Source organism: Corythoichthys intestinalis, chromosome 14 (genome assembly GCF_030265065.1).
Source record: "Corythoichthys intestinalis isolate RoL2023-P3 chromosome 14, ASM3026506v1, whole genome shotgun sequence".
Classification (NCBI taxonomy): domain Eukaryota; kingdom Metazoa; phylum Chordata; class Actinopteri; order Syngnathiformes; family Syngnathidae; genus Corythoichthys; species Corythoichthys intestinalis.
In genome coordinates, this window is record NC_080408.1 from 19,488,373 (window position 1) to 19,512,227 (window position 23,855).

General features: G+C 39.2%; 1 protein-coding gene across 2 annotated transcripts in view; it reads right to left on the reverse strand.

Annotated features, from left to right (window-relative positions):
- sugt1 (SGT1 homolog, MIS12 kinetochore complex assembly cochaperone) overlaps positions 1-23,855 on the reverse strand; it is a 49,168-nt gene that overhangs the window by 23,121 nt on the left and 2,192 nt on the right. For both annotated transcript variants that reach the window (XM_057858102.1, XM_057858103.1), the window contains exons 3-10: positions 18,556-18,646; positions 16,711-16,780; positions 13,425-13,495; positions 10,586-10,639; positions 8,430-8,455; positions 8,236-8,261; positions 6,748-6,844; positions 4,932-5,039 (exon numbers count right to left, since the gene is read on the reverse strand). In XM_057858102.1, the coding sequence (XP_057714085.1) occupies positions 4,932-5,039; positions 6,748-6,844; positions 8,236-8,261; positions 8,430-8,455; positions 10,586-10,639; positions 13,425-13,495; positions 16,711-16,780; positions 18,556-18,646 (543 nt within the window). The remainder of the gene's footprint in view (positions 1-4,931; positions 5,040-6,747; positions 6,845-8,235; positions 8,262-8,429; positions 8,456-10,585; positions 10,640-13,424; positions 13,496-16,710; positions 16,781-18,555; positions 18,647-23,855) is intronic.

The window sequence follows — 23,855 nt, forward strand, 5'->3', positions numbered from 1 at the left end:
CAAGCACACAGTCAGTTCTTTGTGGGAGAGCAGCAGAGTTTGAACACTCTGCCATGTTATCCTCAAGGTAGGTGCATGTGTGTGTGTTTGTGAAGGTGTGTGACAGCAGGAGAGACAGGTGGTGTGTGCACTTTTTGACGCGGATGGGAGATTTACAAAGAAAAAAAACTCAAAGATGGACACTAAGGAGGTAAAAAAGGAGGCACAAAGTGCAGATGTAACAAAAGAGACTGTCTAAAATGAAAATATGCAGGCTGTGGTGTCTAACTAACGGGGCCTTTATTTAACTTGCACCACACGTGCAACTGTGGTATTCAGTGTTCGCTGTTGCCATGGAAAAGCCAGTGCCCTTTTTTGTGCACGGTAGCCTCGACTCAGCACTCTAGCAAGTGGAGAAGTGCACAAAGGGAGGGAAAATTCCGTGCAACTAATTACTGAATTCTCAAGGTTACTAGCAATTCAATGGTGGGGAATTGGGAATTCATAATCATCTATTTGACCTCTACGAAATATCTTTCTTGGAAGTTATCATTTCAAAATGTTTTTTCCCCAAAATATTGTGATTTATTTTGCATTTAAAACTAATTAAAAAACTGTGAAATTTATATATTTAAAAATCAGGGAAGTAAAACTAATTGCAACAAGTTTCCTATCTTTTTGCATAGGATTGATATGAAACATCTTGGCAAACATAATTTACAACATTTGGTTTAGAAAAAGTTGCTCTATCGGTTAAATACACCAAAAACTATGCCACAAACTTTTGATCATTATACTCACGATAAAACCTCATAGCAGGCCACCCTGCACACAGTCATTAGCCTGCATCAAACTGTAATACCAATTAATTGGTTTATAGTTTTAAAAAGTACCCTTCCTGCTCATTAGGGCCGTAATCACTTTAAAAGTGCTGAGAAACACCGAGTATAGCCTGAATGACTGTGTGAGCAGGACAGAGGATTTAAGTAGATATGAGCAAATCCCTGACCTCACTGCGTAAACCAAGTGAGAACTTCCTTCTATCTTCTTCCTCAGAGAGCTTAACTGGCATTAAGAAACTACAGGCAATGACAGGTTTTGTATTTTTTTTTTTTTAATTTAAAACCTTCATAGAGATGTTCTGATCATGTAATGGTTAGTAGGTGTAAGGAAAATATATCAAGAATCTAGCTTGAAGATGTACAAATTTACATCATTTAGTAGGTATGTGTACATTTCCATGTATGGGCCACTTTTTACAACCACAGTTGGGACGTCGTGTTAATGACCCCATATTATGTCGTTTTTCACACCCTATTTAGCCTAAATATATGGCAATATTGATGAAGAACAACCCATTTAGCAGGCCAAAAAACGCCAAGAAAATTGTCAAGTAATGTTTGGCCCTTTTTCCCAAAACAGGTTAAAGCGAGCAGTTTCTTATTTCTGTAAATTATCCACGTCAAAACGACTGAGCTCCCACCTCCAACTTCAAGGTCCTAACTACCCTCCCTCAATCCATTTATTTAACCCACAAATACACGTTGAACCACAGACACTTTCTTCTGATTGGTTGAATCATCTCCTTCGGCGTTTCTTCTTCGAGGGTCTGTGGTGGTTAGCAAATCAACCAGATGGCGTGTTACCGCCTACTCCAACTTGTCTAATTAGCGAGCATTTAAAGAGTGCCGCTATAGCAGAGGACATTATACCAAGCCTCGTTGACGCAAAGTCATATGGCAAGCTAAAGCCGTTTTGAGCGACCCCATAATGGTGCGTTTCCGCCTTTACACATAACTTCTGCGGCAGAGCCTACATGACATAGATTACTGAAATGTTCTCACTATAAGGCGCACCTGACTATAAGCCGCCACCCACCAAATGTGACACGAAAACGGTATTTGTTCATAGATAAGCTGCACTGGACTATAAACCGCAGCTGTCCTCACTGTATTGTGGGATATTTACACTAAAACATATTGATCGGGAAGACTTTATTTGACAGTGGCATCATACGACTGTCATAAGACCAAATGAACCACCATGAAGCTTTAAACCAATTGGTTGCAAAGCTTCATTGCTTCAAGAACCTTCATTTGACTATCACTGCTCCCTTGGGGGAGACTGTCAACCTCTCCTGCCACCTGCTGTCAACACTGTTGTCGTCCAATATGCCTCCTAGCATGCATTGCGGCGCTTCAGATGAAAATACCAATCCAAATTCATGTTCGGTGCTAATTATTTCTTCAGTTACAGTTTCATTAATTGCTAGTTATGATATTTAGTAGTGTTGCACCGATACCATTTTTTGGGCCCGATACCGATACAGATACCTGGCTGTGCAGTATCGGCCGATACGATACCATTCCGATACCACTCTGTTTGCAAAAAAAAAAAAAATATATATATATATATATATATATATGTATATATATATATATATATATACAGTATATGTACATATAAGGGATGCAACGATACAGTTAAGTCATGGTTCGGTACGATTTTCGATACAATTCAATACATTTAATGCTCTGAAACAGAAAATACAACTGTTATTATTATTTTATTTATTTATTTTTTGCTAACAAGCAAAAATAACAGTGCCATCATATAAACAAGCATTTGGGGCATAATATTTATGTGCTTACTTCTTACTGATCTGAAGAAATTTTGTATACAAGTGCTGAGAACAATCTTTACTGTTAGTAAAGTGGGGCACACTGTTGATTGCTGCAGCTCTCTGAGCAGCTATATTTACCATATAAGCAAAACATCCTATTTGTGGTCCGAGTCCATCTGTAACATGTACTGAATTAACAGTATTTGCAGCATTATCTATAGTCACTGGTATGGATTGATTTGGCCTGCTTAACTTCCATTCAGTCATGGCGGTTCCTAATTCATCCATGTAGTATATGGACTACGCGTCGCTCTGGGCTCACGCAGCTAATGGCATGGGATCTAATATAGCACAGCTAGGTTGCTATTTGATGATATCTAGTGTGTGTGGCGAGAGTTGGCATGGGATCTAACATAGGACATCTAGGTTGCTATTTGATGATATCTAGTGTGCGCGCTGCGCAGCTAGAGTGTTTTCTGGCCACAGAAGTCACTTCTGCTCTTTACTGCACAACATCAGCATATGACACTCGACTTTCATAAACAGGACGAGTTTGAAGTCCGGCGCTCTTAATTTGCCACTCATTGTTTATCATGAAACCATGAGTTTGCTTAGTCTCCCACGGTCTTAACCTTTCTGATCCCAATGACTGGACAACTGTAGGCGTTAGCTTACGCATGCTAATCATTTGTGAATGTTGTGCTAAATGGTTAGCGTATTATCACGGATATGCGTCGTAGATTACATCCTTAATATCGAAGATGAAGGTGTTAATTTCGTTGGGTAATTTCGAGACAAAGACACACAGATGTCATGCATCGGGATTTGGGAAGGTAGCTCACGTGGGGAGGACAATACATTTGCGTTCAAGTGATGCCAGTAGATGGTATCGGCGCCCTAAATGTTGGTACTCGTCGATACCGATACCACCAATTTGGGCCGGATCGGCGCCCCCTGCCGATACTGGTATCGGTGCAACTTTAGTATTTAGTAACACTTTAGTTGACAATGGCGCCTTAAGACTGTAATTAGGCAATCATAATTATGACGTGATATTGTCATGAGCATTAACGAATGCTTAAAACAGATGTCTTTGAGTGTCATCCGGCAAATTATCTCACTTTTCAATGGATGTAAAAGCTGGAAATAAATGGAGCTTGTGACATAATTTACCAAATGACACTTAATGACATCTGTCATCAGCATTCAATAATGCCCATGATAGTGTCATGTCATGACTATGACAGTCTTATGACAAGTCTTATGATGCCGCTGTCAAATAAAGTGTTACCAAATCCCCTAACAAGCAATTAATGAAAAATCTGGTACAGTAACTGAAGAAATAATTCGCACAGAACATGAATTTTGATTGTTATTTACATCTGTAGCACTGCAATGCATGCTAGGAGGGACGTGTTGCCTATTAACCCAAATAAATCAACAAACAAGCCGCACTGGACTATAGGCCGCAGGATTCAAAATGAAGGAAAAAAAAGTAGCGTCTTATAGTCCGAAAATTATGGTAGCTGTATTTATGACTCGCACGGAAAGCTTTGCCCCCCTCTCCAAGAAAAAGAATGAATTATAGGTAGTCCCCGGGTTACGAACGAGTTCCGTTCCTAAGCTGGCGTTGTAACCTAAATTTCCACATAATTGGGACTTAACCCTTTAAGTACCCCTCAAAATCTCATAAACCTCTCAAAACCTCAAAATAACTGTCAAAAAACATGTATTATATGTCATACTAATAAGTAAAAAATAAGCCACTGAGAGGTATGTTGTATTAAGTGCAGTTATATTGAATGACTATTCGGGCTTTAAAAAGTCGCCTTGCAAAGAGAAAAGGACGCTATGGAAAAAGTAGGGAGGCGAAAGTGGGAATATCACGGCCGCTCAAGTCGTCAGGGTCGCCTCTCTCAATGTGAGCCTGCCTTCTTATTAAAAAAAAAAAGGATCGGGACTCGCAAGAGGAGTCGGCGCCAGGGGAGAAATGTAACCCTGTACCTACCTGTAATTTCCTAGGCTCGATTTGCCTACAAATATCGGTGAACTTTGAGCATGTTTGGCCCTCAAAAATGCAATCCATAATGAAAAAGGAGAAAAATTATTTCTACAGATACAGTAGGGATCTCGCGATCTCCCCAATTCATAGTCAACAATATATCCCTACAGCTGAGACTTATGTTTTTCTTACTACTTCATAAATTATCAAAAACTTTTTAAAAGTTCAAGATGCATTGGGCACCAAGCACAGATAAATGATGATGATCTTCGTTCATAAATGTTCACAGCTTTGTGTTACAATCTGTTCAAAAAGTGAACAACATACCTTAGTTGTGAGGATCCGGAAGTTGCTTTGCTGTGGTACAATTGGATGCAGAAGATGGATGTTGAGCTGGTAGTTTTCTCCTGACGCCAGCCTTATTGAGGCTGAGAGCTATGGGAAAAACATGGATTCTAAGTGTTTACACCATCCTGCATAGATATTTATAAGGCCTGGAATCTCTAAAAAGTCTGACCCTGGGATTCCACCACATGCAGATCAGCTCCGCATTGGAATGCAGGCAGTTTAAAAATGTGCTTGCGATATTACCTTCATTTTTCATGTAAGAAGCAAAATGTTAAATGACATTCAATGTTAAATGTCAACGGGACATGCTTCCAAAATACTGCCATTGCACATGTTAGTCAGTTTTAATTGACATAAACGGAGTCAGCAATTATTTTTCACCTGCTTAATTCAAAGTGCGGCAATACAAGGAACACACAAACTTTAGAAGTTTCTGTTGCCCGCAAATTGAGTTGAACCTGGGGCCCTACCATTATCATGTGAAGAACAGTTCAACGCGTTGTCTATTTTGCTTTAAAAATCAACCGGATATTTTACTCCATAGTTGCACACAGCTTCCGCTGTTGATTATGCTGTACTGAATTGATGCACTGTGCCGCGGCGGTCAACAAAAATAGGAGCCTTGCGTATATAATCCGACTGCTGCAGCAGATCCACAGGGGAGCCGCATGGCGAACCTATTGTGTGTAATCACATCACACATTCACATCATTATTATAACGCTCTGGTATTTGATCCAGTAGCCATTCCGGATCCAGTGGATTCTAGTCTTGACAAGAACCCCAGTTAAGACAAATTCCAACGCACTAAAGGCTTGCGAGACATCAGTGCTCTAAGAAATAAACATCTGATCTGGCTAGCACTACAGCCAGAATTCTACTGCTGTCCCCTTCAGCCACTGAGTGATTAGAGTCGATGGAGGGTCAGACAGCTCCTAAGAGCCTGTCAGTCATTGGGAGTGGATGGGTTGCTTGTTCGCTTACAGCGACATGACCTCGGCGCTATCCCGAATCCTTATACTCATCACATTATAAAAGTTGCCCTTATATAGAATAATATTAGAAACGTTAAAGAAGCGGGTAATTCCGGCATTAGTTTGGCTCTGCACACAAAGCTGGAAACACAGTGACGCTGCTTCAATCAGGTCTAAATGAATCCAATAAATAATTCATCTGGGAAAAAAGCTTAGACAGTTAGCTAGTTGCTTTTGGCAATTCTTAAAACAACTACAGCCTTAATATTCATTGCATCAAGAATTCATGTGCTGTCTGTAGGTATACGACTGCGGCACACTCATCCACCAGGGAAAAGGAATAGAGCTCATGCCTTTCATCTTTAATTTCTTTTGTATATACTGACCTGATAAATTTGTGAATGTATCTGCCTCCACACCACAGAATGCGCTTTAATGTGAAATACAGATATGTGAGTGTGTGATTTAGACCAAGCATTTCTTGGGGGTAAACTCCATTTGTTATTCTCATATTATATGAAGAAAGACAAAGCTGTTCCCTGTGGTGCCCTGCAGTTAGCCCGCTGAGAAACGGGTAGAGTGGAAATATAAAAGAGGAGAGAAAGACAGTTTCCCTGGAGGGTGAGGCCCGATGGGGCTTTTCTGAGAAAAGTTGCACATTCCATCTCTAGACAATTAAAGGGGTGGCAAATGTGAATAGAGTAAATTGTTCTTGGATCTGTACTTTGGGGGCAATTTACAATACATCACTGGATGCGGAGTTGGCCCATGTTCATAAATATGGGAATACTATTTGAGAATTTATAGTGAAGACAAGAATACCTCTTTTTCCATGAAGTTGACACACACCCCATCTTTAGGTACATTTCTTGCCATAATGGAGATGATGACTTGCGATTCTGTTTGGTACCAGTCATGTCTGCCAGAAGAACATAAAGAATCAATGGTCTGAAATACAATCAGAGGTAAAATTGAGGTTTTAATCATATTTAAAAATAGGTGTAATTTAATGAACAACAATCCCTTTTATGGTTGCCAAACATTTTTTTTTGTAAGTGGAGCATTTTCCAAATTTATTGACACCCGTAGTTAAGCCATGTTAAAAGCCTTAAAGGTAAAAGAACACATCATTCAATTAAGGCAGATGCGTGTCGAGTCTGTTGACCCTCACGTCAGGCATATGTCACCAGCAACTGCCAATATTTCCTGTCATTGCAATCAATAAGAATGAAAATATATGTTGCTCACAGTGAGGAGGATACTAATAAAAGTAAAAAAGTTATCCAAAGCTCGCCATTATTGAATTGAAACAAAATGGGAGCATCTTGGCATCACTAAGGCTAGCTAGCGATTTTTCGTGTTTTTCCGACTCGAGTGAGGCATTACCTTGACAGTCTGAACGGGACAAGTCGCATAGAAGTGGACCATTTCAAATCCGATCTTGGTCACTTTTGTATGTGGTTTAAATTCGATCTGGGCCACATTTTTCCAGAATGTCGCGACGGTCTGAACTGTCAAGTCTCTCAAATCGGAATTCATCAAAGAGTGAGAGAAACGGCGCGCTACAGTAGCGGTGCAGCTGTGCGTTAGCGCCTAGCTTGCCTTGAACACGCCTTTTTGGGAAGGGTCGGCCTGCTTGACAACAGTCATGAAAAAATTAAAGCGGGTTGAAGATAAGCTTGAGAATGATCGTTTTTCTCTCTGTTCTATATGAACAATATTTCAAGATTGCGTACACGGCCGGGAATCTGGGCAAACTGCCCGTATGTGTGTGTGACATGCACGGACAGTGCATGCTTACTATCGATCCATATAAATTTTGAATATAAGCCTAAACGGGGATTATTTATGTCTGTTATTTGTGTCCTCTTTTAGCAAATCAAAATATGATCTTCCTGGAATGACGGATGACAGCCAGCGTGTGTAGTCATTTGTTTTGATGCTTCTGCGCATGCGGGTCTTCTTGCTCAGCGCGTGTCGAACTGCGAATTAGTGCGCATGCGAAATACTTGAACGGGCTCAATGGACAAAGGCAGTCTGAACGGGCACGCCAAAAAAACAGATATGACAAAAAATGGGATTTGCGCATTAAGACCAGCGGTATGAACCTAGCCTAAGTCTCCAAATCAACCATCAGGCGCATACCAAAAGGCTGTTTCAAAGTTTCAAACACATATATTGCTCTAGGTTTTGTTCCAGTGATCTATTGACTGTAGTAGAGAAGGATTACAATTCCATTTTAGGTACCCTGTTCAATTAACTTGATAGCGCAAAGAGATTGATTAGAACTTAAATATGTAAAATACTTACTTCACAAGTGGCACCGCTGGTATTTTCTGTATCACGTAGCCCATAATATGCAATTTTTTATAAAGAGAAGAATATCATTAGTAAAGAAAGAACAATAGAAAAACATTCTTTCTCTGGCTGCACTATAGAGATATTGCAACATTGATACGGAAGACAACTGCGCCCCCAGGTGGCCATACGAAAACAAAACTCACCACGTCAACACTGCCGTTGTGCTTTTCTGCAGGGCAAAAAAAAGGTATTTTTATTAATTATTCTGTGACATCAACATACAGAGTGCATACAGAGAATGAGACAACATAAAGCATAGTCAGGACGGGAAGGATGGTCGGTTTTGGTTTGCTATATTCGTAGTCTTAGAAGGGGTTCAGTCTAAAGAAGGCCCTCTAATAACTGATGAATTTACACCCTCATAGGTGGAGCATGAAGCTCATCTGTCAAAACGTGTTTACCAGAGATAGTCCTGACAATTTCTTATGATATGCATCTTTCATTGAACCAAGCAGCTCTGCTTCAGCAAATTTTGTGCCGTGAATATTTTCACCCTCCCCGCTTCCTGTGTTTTTGCTTATTTATCACTCGCTTCTTTTCATAATAATTTTCATAATAATATCACACTGAGACATCCCAAAGACATATAAAATACAGTTTCTTAATGATTATTCTATTCACCCAAGGAGGGGAAGACAAATTGCTCCGACCCTCTGTGAAAAAGTAATTACCCGCTAAAGAAAATACGAGTTTTGCTGCCTATGACAGCACTAACTAATCAAACGTTTGGGGTAATTGGTGACGGGTCTTTCACCCTCTGGAGGAATTTTGGACCACTCATCATTGAAGAATTGTTTCAACTCTGCCATATTGAAGTGTTTTCTAGCATGAACCGCTCGTTTAAGGTCACCACAGCATCTCAATTGGATTTTAATCTAGAATTTGAGTTGACCACTCCAGAACCTTAATTTAGTTCGTTTAGAGCAGGGGTGTCCAAACTTTTTGCAAAGGGGGCCAAATTTGGTGTGGTAAAAATGTGGGGGGCCGACCTTCGCTGATGTCCTTTTTCGTAGAACAATATGTTTAAGCAAATTTTAGCGAGCCATTCTGTGGGTCACATTTGCTTTATTTATTTATTTTTTAAAAATAATTTCAACAATCTCGTAACTAGCCTTTGTGGCGTTCTCTTTTGACTCTCGGGCTCTTGCGAAATACTACTGCTGTGAAATTAAACTAGCTTTAAATTGTCTTAATTTCTCGCTGGGAATCTTCCCTGCAATCTTGTCGTACATGTCAGCGTGTCTTGTTTGGTAATATCGCCTCACATTGAACTCTTTAAAAACAGTGATTGTCTCTTTGCAAAGGAGGCAGACACAGTTGTTGTGTATTTTAGTGAAGAAATAGTCCAATTTCCACCTATCTTTGAAGCGTCGGCCGTCACAGTCAACTTTTTTTTTTTGCTGATTGTCGCCACTTTAGAAAATTGGAAGTAAAGGGTAATATTGCTTAGAGAGCTGCTGCCTTTTAGTGGGTAAATGAGGAGCAGCATTTAGTGTGTAAGCTAACTTCATATGCTGGTAGCAGTACTGCTGACCAATTTATTAAGTCTGTGTGCGGGCCAGACGTTACTGATTTCATGACAGAGGCTGGGGGCCGGATGAAATTTGACCACGGGCCTCATTTGGCCCCCGGGCCGGACTTTGGACATGTCTGTTTTAGAGCCATTCTCAGGTGGACTTGCTGGTGTATTTTTTTGCATGATCCAAGAGTGCTTGAGTTGGAGGGCACAAACTAATGGCCGATAGCCGTTCTCCTGGTAAACAGAATTCATTTTTCCATAAATCACAGCAAGTTGTCCTGATCCTGAAGAAGCAAAGCAGCCCCAGACCATCACACTGCCACCACCATGCTTTATTGTTGGCATCATGTTTTTGCTTTTTTTTTTTTTTTTTAAATCAAATGCTGTGCCATTTTTACACGTAATGTAACGGGCTGCACACCTTTCAAAAAGTTAAATTTTTGACTCATCAGGCCACTGAATGTTTCTCCATAAGTCTTGAAGATCATCAAGAGGCTTTTTAGCAAATATATAGAGGCGCATTCAGAATGCAGACTTTTGCTTAAGCAGCCAAATATGACCTCTGACCCCAAAATTTAATCATCCCTGCTGTTTCATATTACAAATTAATGAATCAATTAGTTTGAACACAAACATAGGCAGAAACCAACACAAAGACGAACAGACATACAAAACTGAATAATCTCTGCCCGTGGGTTTCACATTAGGGCGGAGTTAAAAACTGAAGAGAACCTTTTAAAAACAGTAAATTAATAAAACAATGTCATGGATTATACTCACCATCAAGCATTTCCTCACATCGCTTGATCCAAATCTCAAATGATTTGTCAGAAGCTGTTAGAAACACAAAAACAAAAGACGCTCTCAATTTTGCCACGAGCAAAAACTTTACTTTGAGCCCTGAATTTTCACATATCAATTGCCAAATGCAACATCCTGAGCAGAAGGGTGATATTTGAATAAAGAGTAAATGTTATGACGGGTCAGAAGTTCACATATTTACAGTGTATCACAAAAGTGAGTGCACCCCTCGCATTTCTGCAGATATTTAAGTATATCTTTTCATGGGACAACACTGACAAAACGACACTTTGACACAATGAAAAGTAGTCTGTGTGCAGCTTATATAAGAGTTAATTTATTTTTCCCTCAAAATAACTCAAAATATAGCCATTAATATCCAAACCCATGGAGACAAAAGTGAGTAAACCCCTTTGAAAAAACGTACATTACTAAATGTCCAAATTGAGTACTGCTTGTCATTTTCCCTCCAAAATGTCATGTGACTCATTACAGGAGTGCTGTCAGCATTGCTGCAGAGATTGAAGAGGTGGGGGGTCAGCCTGTCAGTGCTCAGACCATATGCCGCACTCTACATCAAATTGGTGTGCAAGGCTGTCACCCCAGGAGGAAGCCTCTTCTGAAGACGGTACACAAGAAAGCCCGCCCGTCTCATCAGACCATAGGACATGGTTCCAGTAATTCATGTGCTTTGTTGACATGTCTTCAGCAAACTGTAGTCTATATAGCCTATATAAGCAGCTACGTACTTTACGGAGCACGGTGCCGCTTCCATTAAAATCAACAGTATTTAATTGTGATCAATAGAAGAATTTATACTAATGCTTTATCGTAGCTCCCAGCAAAGGTACATGTATGGCAAAAGAATATGTGTAAACGTTTTCTCCGTGAGCTTTTGAAAAAGAAACATCTTTGTGAAAGTGCACTCCTGTGGAAAGAAACTTCATCACATTCAAGTTTAAAGACTGATATTTAAATACAAGTTAAAAATAGCCCTGTGAGAAGTTCAATTAATTTAAAAAATCATCAAAAAGTTAAGACATTAATATAAACTATAGAGGTGTGGAAAATTCCCGATTCTTAGATTATTCGCGATTCGGCCGTGGAAGATTCGAGAACGATTCACAAACATCCAAATTCCGATTATTGAAATATGCCAAGTAAAGCGGAAGTACAACACACTCAGCGCGCCGCGCGGTCTTGGGGACAGTGAGGAACGGAGCGAGTGTAGCTAAACATCATGCTTCTCATTACCCGGCCCCTCGGGTAATGCCAATGCTGAACTCACGGCTCTAGCTCAACTCATGCCACGAGATAAAAAAACACAACAACATACCTGACTGCTGCCGAAAAGCTGCTACAAAGTACATCCACATAATGTTACGGTAGATATCATTTATATAGGTCTAGATGCAATATAGATTCGGTAGCGTTAGCAGCACATCTACAAAAAACTAGATGCGGGCGTAGTAAACGGCCGTCATCTTAAAGCAGTACACTTCCCTGCAAGGCTGTTGTAGCGACCCTTCCAAGCAAACCTAATTAACTTTTTATCTAAAATACTCCTAAATCGGTAAAATATTGACTTGAATCTATCTTTAAAATAGTTTTAAAACTTTCACATGTCGAAAGTAGACAAAAGGGAAATAACGGAATAACGGGAGCAATTTTAACAACTTTAACGGTTGATTCACAACACTAAATTAATTGAATGTAGTTTAAAGCTGCTGATATAGAATGGGGACTGGAGTTTTTTATTTACTGTTATTTTTGTATATTTGTTTACTGCTATATGTTAACTTGATACTGAAATAATAGTTTGGTTTAGCCTGAGAGTATTGTTGAACAATTTTGGAACTAATGTAGAAAACGTTTTAAAAAAAAATTTTTTTTTTTTTTAAAAAGGAGGGGGGGGTGCATCAATAATCGTTTTATAATCGAATCGGAGCCTCTGAATCGTAATCGAATCCTTAGGTGCCCAAAGATTCCCAGCTCTAATAAACTATGCAAATTTTTTGGGACCCAGCCTCTTTTTTTCCCACCCTGCCCTTAAAAGAATCGGAATCGAGAATTGTTCAGAATCTGAGTCTAAACGTGGAATCGGAATCGTTCAATTTCAGACGATGCCCAACCCTACGCGTGAGTCGCTTACAGTCATGAAAAATGCAAGCGAGAAGCCTGAGCTAGAAGATCCTCCTACTTCACAATGGTCTTCTGTCGGCGCTCGGCTCCACGCGCATGTAGTTCTGGGGACTCTTCACCACTGGTTCCAGGCCGCGGCCGGCGGGAGCATGCCAGCGTAGGAGAACACTTTTTGACTTCCCCGTTAAAGTCAACAATGGACAACGGCAAGTGGATGTCAACATTGCACCACGAAGATTTTGAATGATCCAGGAAACACGTCAAATCTGTTTGTGTGTAAAGCCCACTGTAATTAATTTAAAATATCACCCAAATGGGTCGTTTTTATTTATTTACATTAGTTCTTTTTCTTCCTCTAATCCAAAATTACGGCCGTATATTTACCATGATAATCATTACTCCACACGACAACATCTCGCATGAAGCTGTCGAAAAAGGTCAATTCACGATCTTTTAAGAATATTTGTTCCTTTTTTCTTCTTCAAGCTTTTAACCTGTTTTGTTAGTTTTTCCAGCCTTGAGCATGTACCCACCTTTTGACTGATATTATCCTAACCAATTAAAATAGCAAAAATTGGACACAGTTAACTACTTACGAGAAACCAAATCCACAAGGGGCTCAAATACGTTTCCCCCACTGCCGACAAAACCATTACTAGACAAACCGTTCACTCACCGTCCAGTTGGAGTCCATGGCTGAAGGCTTCATGGGCTGACTCGTAGTGATTTAGGTGGTACTCTGCTATTCTGTATATGAGAAACATTGGGTGGAAAAAACATTCTAGGTAATATTTTTATGATTCTAATAGCACGATTGATAAAGGAAATTGAAATTTGAAAAAAAAAAAAAAAAAAAATGTAAAAGTTAACAGAAGTATGAAACAATATACAATGAAGGTAATAAATTTTACTGAACAAACATACAGTGCCCTCCATAATTATTGGATTTATAATAATTATGTGTTTTTTAGCTTCTAATAATTTTTCTTTTCTAAATAATATGGGACCTTAATGGAAAAAAAAAGAAAAATCCAACCTTCAATACAAGTGCATTTATTCAGTGGGGAAAAAAATCCCACATAGAGAAATATCAAATAATGTGTGTCACGATTATTAGCACCCCTGGCGTTAATACTTTGTACAACCCCCTTTTGCCAACAAAACAGCACCTAATCTTCTCCTATAATGTTTCACTAAGATGGCCATGGGAGTAGCTTGATTTTGTGTCTGGTGAACCATTTCTGTGTAGATTTGGCCTTATGTTTAGGGTCATTGTCTTGCTGAAAGACCCAGTGATGACCCATCTTCAGCTTTCGGGCAGAGGGCAACAGATTTTGATTTAAAATGTCCTGGTATTTCAAAGCATTCATGATGCCATGCACCCTAACAAGGTTCCCAGGGCCTTTGGAAGCGAAAGAGCCCCACAGCATCACTGACCCGCCCCCATACTTCACAATGGGTATGAGGTGCTTTTCAGCATGCGCATCTTTCGTGGCACGCCAGACCCACTTAGAGTGTTTGTTGCCAAAAAGCTCAATCTTGGTCTCATCTGACCAAAGCACACGGTCCCAGTTAAAGCCCCAATACCGCTTGGCGAACTCCAGACGTTTGCGTTTATGACTGTGAGTGAGGAAAGGGTTTCTCCGTGCATGCCTCCCAAACAGCTTGTTGGCGTGTAGACAGCACCTCATACCCACTGTGAAGTATGGGGGTGGGTCAGTGATGCTGTTTCGCTTCCAAAGGCCCTAGGAACCTTGTTAGGGTGCATGGCATCATGAATGCTTTGAAATACCAGGACATTTACAATCAAAATCTTTTGCCCTCTGCCCGAAAGCTGAAGATGGGTCGTCACTGGGTCTTTCAGCAAGACAATGACCCTAAACATATGGCCAAATCTACACAGAAATGGTTCAACAGACACAAAATCAAGCTCCTCCCATGGCCATCTCAGTCCCCAGACCTCAACCCCATTGAAAACCAGTGGGGTGAGTAAAGAGGAGAGTACAGAGGAGAGGACCCAGGTCTCTGGATGGTTTAGAGAGATTCTGCAAAGAGGAATTGCTGAAGATCCTCTTTCTGTCTTTTCCCATCTTGTGAAACATTATATGAGAAGATTAGGTGCTGTTTTGTTGGCAAAAGGGGGTTGTACAAAGTATTAACACCAGGGATGCTAATAATTGTGACACACCTTATTTGATATTTCTTTATGTGGGATTTTTTCCCCCACTCAATAAATGCACTTGTATTGAAGGTTGGATTTTTCTCTTTTTTTTCCATTAGGGTCCCATATTATTATTAAAAAAAAAATATATATATATATATATATATATTAGTGCTGTCAAACGATTAAAAAAATGAATCTAGTTAATCATATGTCAATTATGTGATTAATCATGATTAATCACATTTCCCTCGGGATGAATAAAGTTGCTCTTCAGGAAAAAAAATCTAGGAAAATACTACAATTGACTTAAAATTTGTTTTACGATGAAATGTATGATGTGTGAATGAATTAATAATTAACCAAATAGAGTTTTAAAATTTTATTTAACAACTCAGCTCGTATAAAATAAAAAATAAAATAAATTGTCTGTATTAAACAGCAAAGAGTTTTAACAGATTAAAGTGCCTCAGACAAACAATGTGGCTCAAGTACCGTTTGGCATATTACCCAAAATTGACTCCCAATTTAAAAAGCAGACAAGCACAATATAGTAACAATAGCTAGTATTTCAAAAAATGTGTAAACAACTTGTCTGTTAAATTCAACATTTGAAAACAAATAAATGCAGCACTTGCAGTTTTACACTATACCTGAAAGCTGTGTGAGATTAAAAAAAAAAAAAAAAAAAAAAAAAAAAAAATTTTCACACACTTAACTGAAAAACATTACACTAAACTGTGTGTAAAGGTGTTTAGAAACACTGCTTAAGTTAGCCATACTCTTATTTTTTTTTTTTTTTTTAACCAACTTCTCAGGCAAACTAGCTTGTTGACATTTTCAGATAACAGAGCAGAGCTTTTCTTTTGAACAATGTACCCTGTCAAAGAAAAGTCTCTTGCAAGGAGGCAGGTGTGACCAGATACTTTTTTGCAAGGTGGGCCAGCTTACTGTGGGCACTATTGTGCACAGACCACCACTGTAGTGGACATGAGTCCATGCTGGCACTGCCTTGTACCTGTCTAGTGATTTGTCATTGGTTGTTGTTGTTTGTTGTCATTGGATTTTCAAGGCCCTCGTCTTCGACTATGTTAATGGGTCTACACTCTACAGTCTCTGGCTACCCATGTAGCGATAGCAGTAGTCAACCTACTTGGTTTCTTTTTGTTGGCAAGTCCGAGTCCGCACTCTGCCAGTGAAGCTTGATGACTGCGGCTTGTTCCTGCAGTGTTAGCGTCATGCTAACACTAGCGAAGATGTGCCTTTCCCGAAGGTGGTACTTTAGGCTGGTTGAGCTTCGATTGAAGGACAGTTCATCACAGCAGTATGTGCACACAACTTTGGTTTTATCCAGGTTTCCATTAGGCAGCTTTTTAAAACGGAATTTGGTCATCATCATCACTCATCGTGGCTGGCTGCATTATGTCCTGCATTGCCGCGCGGAGAATGTAAACATCAGCATGTGGGACTAGGGGAGGCAGTTGTGGCCAAACTTAGTGTGAGCGGTAAATTGCGTTATTTTTTTTTTTAATGCGTTAATATTTCCAGATTAATCATGGTCGTTAACGCGTTATTGTTGACAGGCCTAATATATATATATTAGAAGCTAAAAAACACATAATTATTATAAATCCAATAATTATGGAGGGCACTGTACAAGTGGCTGCAAAATGAGTAATGTTAGATAGATGCATTTTTATAAATTTATAAGGGCACTCTGTATATTTATCATGAATATTTACTCAAATTCTCTACTAAATATTGAAACTGCTCTTCTTCAGCATCGCACGCCTGTACACACCCTGTTCGCATGAAGGCAAGGGAAAGGCCTGGATTCAGCTGCTGCACTTTCTTGGCATCATCAAGAGCACCTGAAAAAACAGGTGACATCAATTATATAGCAATTTTATTAGACAAAATCTCTTTGCAACAACATCTCTTGTGTCATCTGAAGTCTGAACCAAAAACCGTTCTAACATTAACTTTTAACTCTTGGGCTGCCACTGACAGCAATAGACATCCAATCCAACCACTTCCAGCATTCCACAGTTCAAATGGACTGGGAATTTATCGTCAATGGTAGCCACGAAGTTAAATACACACTGGTTGCACTTATAACTCAAGCGAAAATAACAGATATGCTGTTCTGCAGTGTCCAGTAGGGCTAAACGATTTTTGATCAAAAAACAAAAAAATCTAAATACGATTTCAATTTGATTAAGTTTACTTTTTTTGGCCAAATAGTGATATCTGCCTAACTTTATGCGCTTTTCAATTCTGCATCCTGCATTTTTGCTAATATCCTTGGCAAATGAGAACACGTTATTAAAAAAAAAAAAAAAAGAAAAAGCTTATTGTTTAGAGACAAATGTTTTTTCTTGTTTTCCAAAACCAGTGAAATATGATTTAGGCACTCTTCCCAGTTGTGCTGCTAGTTTTAAGCCTGGGTATCACTTAACCTGTTAACTGTGGCCACTTGTCGGCAGCAATCGCAAGCAGAAGGTATGAGGACGAGTGGGTAAGAAAGAAAGAATGACCATGCGCTAGACATACGGAAAATTACAAGTAAAGTAGATGTCATAGTAAATCAACTTAATTGACAGAAATAGAAATAGCAGACGTCTGCTCAAAGTGCCTCTCTGATGGCGGAACAGCTGTCCACAAACAACAGCAGTGAATGCTTGGTCTTATTTCACTTGAGTCCTTGTTATCTAAATAGTTTAATGACAAGATATATTGCACAGCAGACACTACTGCAAATAGCCAAATGTTTCTCAATATTTGTCAAAGCTGACTATTTTACCCCATTTGGCCATCAAAAACACATTTTCTTTGTTTCTTTTTTAAGGTTTGATCGAAGGCAAGGACTATTGAGATGTATGAGATGTCACAAAGCCCAAAAATAGCGGGGTCAAAGTCACAGTTGTTAAGAAAATACATCCTTTGACGAAAAGCAAATTTTTGCCTAATTTTTTTCTGAGATCCCTTGATTTCACTTAGTTCACATAATTTCAAATGGCAATTACTAAAGAACAGAATAAGGTAGAATCTTACTTTTTTACCTGAATAAAGATCAGTATCCTATCTTTCATAGGTGTGTTTCCATAATCTTAACACACAAAATTATGTCGGCCTGGAAAGAAATGCTCGAATTTGGGTAGCACACTGTTTTTTGTTGTTTTTTTTCAAACAACGCTTTTCACATAGCATTGAGAAAAAAACATTACGATCGTAAATTTCATGCTGGGGTCACGAAAAAAAAAGTGCACCAAAATGCTAATATTAATGATTATGAATATTTGCAATCAAATGCTAGCAGGTTAATGTGACTTAATAAATGACGTGGGACAAGATCGGTTTAAATTTATGGTGACCGATCGATCACCAATCACCCAAAATTGATTAAATCTGTGTTGATTGATTGGTACATCCATCCGCTACCACTTATTTTGCCTGGTGGGCATGCATGTGTTAAAGCAGCACATGAAAAAACTTCTTGGGCAATTTCAAAATTTCAAATAACTCGTTCAGAATTATAGTCCACTGAGGAATATACACCTAAAATTATACTATATTACACTGTTATTATAAGCCAATAATATCACTATTCAGCAATTAGTGCAACGGTTTGGCCATGTAAACTTACAGCTGTAGTTTTTGAGAAGTATGTTGGCATAGGCACGCTGACACAGCCACTCAGCGTTGTCTGAGTCTCCTTGCAAGGCGTCATTCAGTGCCTTCAAACAGAAATTACTCAGATTAGCACCGCATGCAGGATACATAACAGTTTATTTGAAACAGTGGAAAGAAAACCAAGTAACCCCATATCTGACATCTGACAACTGTTACTCATCTTTGAATTTTTACGTGGCTATTTTCTATATGGCTGACTTCACGTCGTGATGTAATTATGGTAAATACCACTTGTCGAGTCGAATATTGTAAGTGAACGCCCCCTCAAGTCGTATTTTCTACTGAAAAACTGGGATTTTATTATGGTACATGAATTTCCGAGATGGGTGGACCATTTACTTTTCAAAATGGCGTAGAGAGAATAAGAAGTTGCGAATAGTAAGAAACAAGTTTTTTGAGAAGTATCATCAATTTGCACATTTTTGATGCTAGCATAATAATGTAGCGCACGCATTTTTAAAAATCTTTTTTTTTATTTTTTTATTTTTATTTTTTTAAACAGAGTTTGCTAAAATGTTAATGTTACAAACAAAAAAATATGTTTTGAATTTTGATACATTCTCTTCTTGGTTTAGTACATGTATTTAAACAGTTTTGCCCACGCAACAAGGCAAAATTAAGTATCATGTCTTATGTCTTTTCTCTACGACAACAAAAGCACATGAACAGGAGGTACTCTTAATAACCAATTAGCAAGTGGTATGGAGGTAAGGATCATCTTTCCCAGGGCATTTGAAGGCAGCATAAGACATCACACAAGGCAAAGTCAGTCAAAGAGCCCATGTTTCCAATTCCTTCAAAATTGGTAGTTTTTTTTTTTCTCTTATTCCTTTTATAGACTTACGGAAACCAATTTTATTTTATGCATTTGAACCTGATTATTTATTATTTATTCATTTATTTATTTATGGGAAAGGAAGACGGTGCTGACAAAGTTTAATTGCTATTTGGACCTTCATCTACGTTTTGAATAATCTAAATTCTTTGAACCAATAATCTTAACTTTAAAAAATTACAATTCCTAATAGCTAGAACGTGTAACATAACAATTACCTGGACTTGGTATTCTAAGAAGGGTTGCTGGTGTGATACACGCCATTCCCTTTTCAAGTTAAACTCTGAATTGCTCCACAGCCAATCACAGGACATATACTGTAATTTCACGCTGTGGACAATTTTGAGCACATTAACCCTTAAAAGTTGCGGGACGCGCACGTCATCGTCGAAACCTCATCATGTTGGGTTCATTTGAAAGTGCGAAAGTTGGAGTTCACTCTATTACTTGAAGTCAATCAACTAAGTTTTGTAGTTTTATTGCCCTCATAAATAAACATTAAAACGCTGCATGTTTATCTTCATATTTCCATAATTTCTTGTTGTTTTTCAAAACAGAAAGCACCACAAAAACTACATATCTCAGGAGCCTTTGTGAGGTCACGAGGGACGGACATAATGTGAGTATTTTAAATATAATGCCGAGCGAGGCGCCACCTGACGAGAGGGAGGCGATGTTTTGAGCAACGCCTGGTTGGATTGAGCGAGGGACTTTGTGAAATGTGTGGAATGAATCAAAAACTACATTTAGTGCAAGCTAATGCATTATTACATCAACTCGAATAAAAGAATAAAATAAAAGGCCAGCTTTGTCGTTTTTTTCTCTGGATAAGTCGGTGAGTAAAAAGAGTGACAGCAATGCGCAAATGGCAGAAGGAGAACCGACACTCCATAGAGGAGTGGGCTGTAAGACATTGTCCTGTGTCTTCCAGGGCGAAACGGAGTGGCATGCCTGAAAAAATCGAACCGAACTATTGTCAATATTTTTGAAAAGACTTACATTCAATGTTACATTTGAATTTATTTTTTACCCCCCACAATCTTTTCAAATTGTATATAGATGGGTGTGTTCGAGAAGCTTTATTGTATGTATGTATTGTATGTACTTTTTATAAGGTTGGTGGGTTCAATACCTAACCACATAAATAGATATCCTCCAAACAATTTTTTTGTTACATGGTTTATATATATATATATATTTTTTTCCCCAATATTTTGCTCTCTTGGTCTACTGTATAAAACCTGTTTTGACCATAGTATGTGTTAAGGCCAAAACCCTATGACCATACCTGCTGTTACAGTTCAATTATCAAATATAAAATTATTTTTTTCTGTTGAAGGTTCATCCTCACAAATTGAATAAATATTATCACCCTTCAAAACTGTTCGTTTAGCATGTCTGGTTGTCAATATAACATGAATTTTACGAATTCTGACAAAGGTTTAGGAGATTTTTTTTTTGTGTGTGTCCAAAATGTTGATTATAATTGGTCAGTGAAGAAAACAACAGTTTGGACATGAAGGTTATGGTGTCCTGAAAAAAGGGATTCCAAAAGGCAAAAGCATGCAAAATCGGACAAAATAGGCCTGGACCTTAAAGGGTCAGGGCATGATTAAATTTTTGGAACGTGTGAGTAAACCAGACTACCTGGAACAGATCTACTCGAGCACGGGAAGAATATTCAAACTCCACATATGATTCAAATCAAAACATAATTTTGTTTGTCGACAAGTGTATAAAATGTTCAAAGAGGAAAAAAAATCTCAATTCTTTATTTTTAGAACACTTTAAAAACAATCCCAGTTGTAACAACGCGATGTAAGAAAGAAAGAAAGACCGACACTTTCAGTTATTTAAAAAACGAGTAGGGTGTTTTTCTGAATTTTAAATGATTTAACAGACGTTCTGGAATTCCTTCATACCCCACGAGACGTTCCACTTATGCCCAGTGCGCTTGCGCACGCATGCGCACATCAGTTAAAAGCTGCGAGGACCTATAATTTTCGTTTTTATGACGATTTTTACGTTTTTATTGCCTCAAAATACAAATATATTTATTTAGTTTTTGGAATCCCGCGCCATGAAAGTGAGTGACTTCCGGCAACAGTCTCGAGTTGAGAAAGAGGGCGCTGCGACATGTACGGAGGAAGGAGTCCTCTTCACTATACAGCCATACTGTTGTATGAGAAGGACTAAGGATTCAGCTGATTTTGCGGATTAATACCTTTATTTTTCGCATCACGCCAGCCAAACGGCTGCATAGAAATCTTGCTGTATGAGGGAAAGGCGTGTGCGCCTTTTTTGGGGCTTCAAAAGATTCCCATTCACTGGTGGATATTGGCCAAAACAAGCTCTACTACTGTGGGACCATGGGACTTACAAGGAAGTGAGTAAACATCGTGTTTTGTATTATGTCAAATACTGGGATCATTTTAATTTAGGTGGCTTGCATTTTGTGGCTGACATGCTCCTTGTCACCTCGGCCGACGACCGGCAGCTTGTCGCAAATCCGCCCGCTGGGAGAGCACTATACTCGGCTTATTCCCCACTTCACGTGCCCGGCGTTCTGTCAAATTTTCCGATCGATCAGATATTGCAACTTTGTGTTAAAAATAGCCACGAATACAGCAATTACAAAGTAAACACTACAAACTTTCTTTAAATAAAGGACTACTTACGTTTGATCATGGATGGGCATGTAAAAAGCTCTCCTCATACACACTAGCTGCACAACAACTGCAGCCGCCCTCATCCACTGAGTCTCGCACTGTTTACGACTTCGCCGTGTAGTAAAGCATTATTTTGCCATATTCGTGTTGACCATTTGGCAGCTACACGCTCCTCTGACGTCAGCCGGTTTGTTCAGCGGTCATCGTCATGTGAAATGATCCGGGGTAGTTATATGTGATTTTCCGCTTCGAAACTTTGAAACATCACTCGGTGCGGGTTAGCATGTCGGCTTGCTGTCACGCCTCTTGGTTTGTTTACATTCTCCAAAGCTGGGGAAGGGAAATGACATTTATATGACATAAGCCCGATTTAGGTGGCATAAAATGTCGTTCAGGAGGTGCGACAGAAACGTGAAGTCGACTGTTTTGACCATTATGGGGAAATGACATTTATATGACATAAGCCCGATTTAGGTGGCATAAAATGTCGTTCAGGAGGTGCGACAGAAACGTGAAGTCGACTGTTTTGACCATTATGGAGTAATTTTGCCATGTCGTCCTGAATAAGTGCATTTTTATTATTTCATATTCCATTTAGCAAAAGACTGTTATTTGTCATGACCATGCCATTTATTTTGCTATTGGGGAAAAATACTTGGATAAAAAGCATATCCTGTAAAAATATTGGAGTACAGAGACTGAAACAATGACATTTTGCGGATCTCTTTGTCACGTTTTCCTCGTTCTGCATAATTCCCCCTCAACGGGCTGACTGGTCCTTCTCAAGCCATTTATTTAGCTACTGGGGAAAAATACTTGGATAAAAAGCATATCCTGTAAAAATATTGGAGTAGAGAGACTGAAACAATGACATTTTGCAGCTCTCTTCGTCGCGTTTTCCTCATTCTGAATAATTTCCCCTCAGCGGGCTGACTGGTCCTTCTCAAGCCATTTATTTAGTTAGCATTTGGGGGAAAATGCTTGGATAAAAAGAAAATCCTGTAAAAATATTGGAGTAGAGAGACTGAAACAATAACATTTTGCGGCTCTCTGTCGCGTTTTCCTCGTTGTGAATAATTCCCCCTCAATGGGCTACATACTAAATCAGATGAAATTGTGACTCCGTTGACGTCATCCACCTGTTGAGGACGCTAGAGCCCTATAATGGTAGGCGTGGCTAACCGGCAGATTAAAAGACTAATTTCTCGTCATCTGCGCTTTGCTAAATTGTTGTATATAGTCGAATCATCTCAAAATATGATTGTAATTCACATAATAATCCTATTTAAGACTTTTTTTCTCCTGTCGTACTCACTTTAAGGATTGTGCCTTGTTATAGCTTTAAAATGAGTGTTGATCCGTTGACTACATTGTTTACGTAGCGAATGTGTACTAGAGCTGTCCCGACTAGTCGACGTTGTCGACGTCATCGATGACGTAAATGCGTCGACGGGCAAAACATACCGTCGACAGGTAATGACGGGTTAAAAAAAAAAAAAAACATGCGGATAAAGTTTAGAACGGCAGCCGTTCGCGATACAAGCGGTTGTTACTGGCACCCCCAAGGGGGCCGCTGTTATTTCAATGTGACTGGCGTCAGATTGAGCAAAGAGGAAGAAAGTGGGCGAGCGAGCGAGCGAGAGAGAGAGAGGGAGCGAGATCGGCGAGTTGGAAAAGTGCGCGGGTCGCGCCGAGTTGAGTGGCTTCATCCCCCACGTTTTTGTTTTGGTCAATAAAAGTATCCTTAAA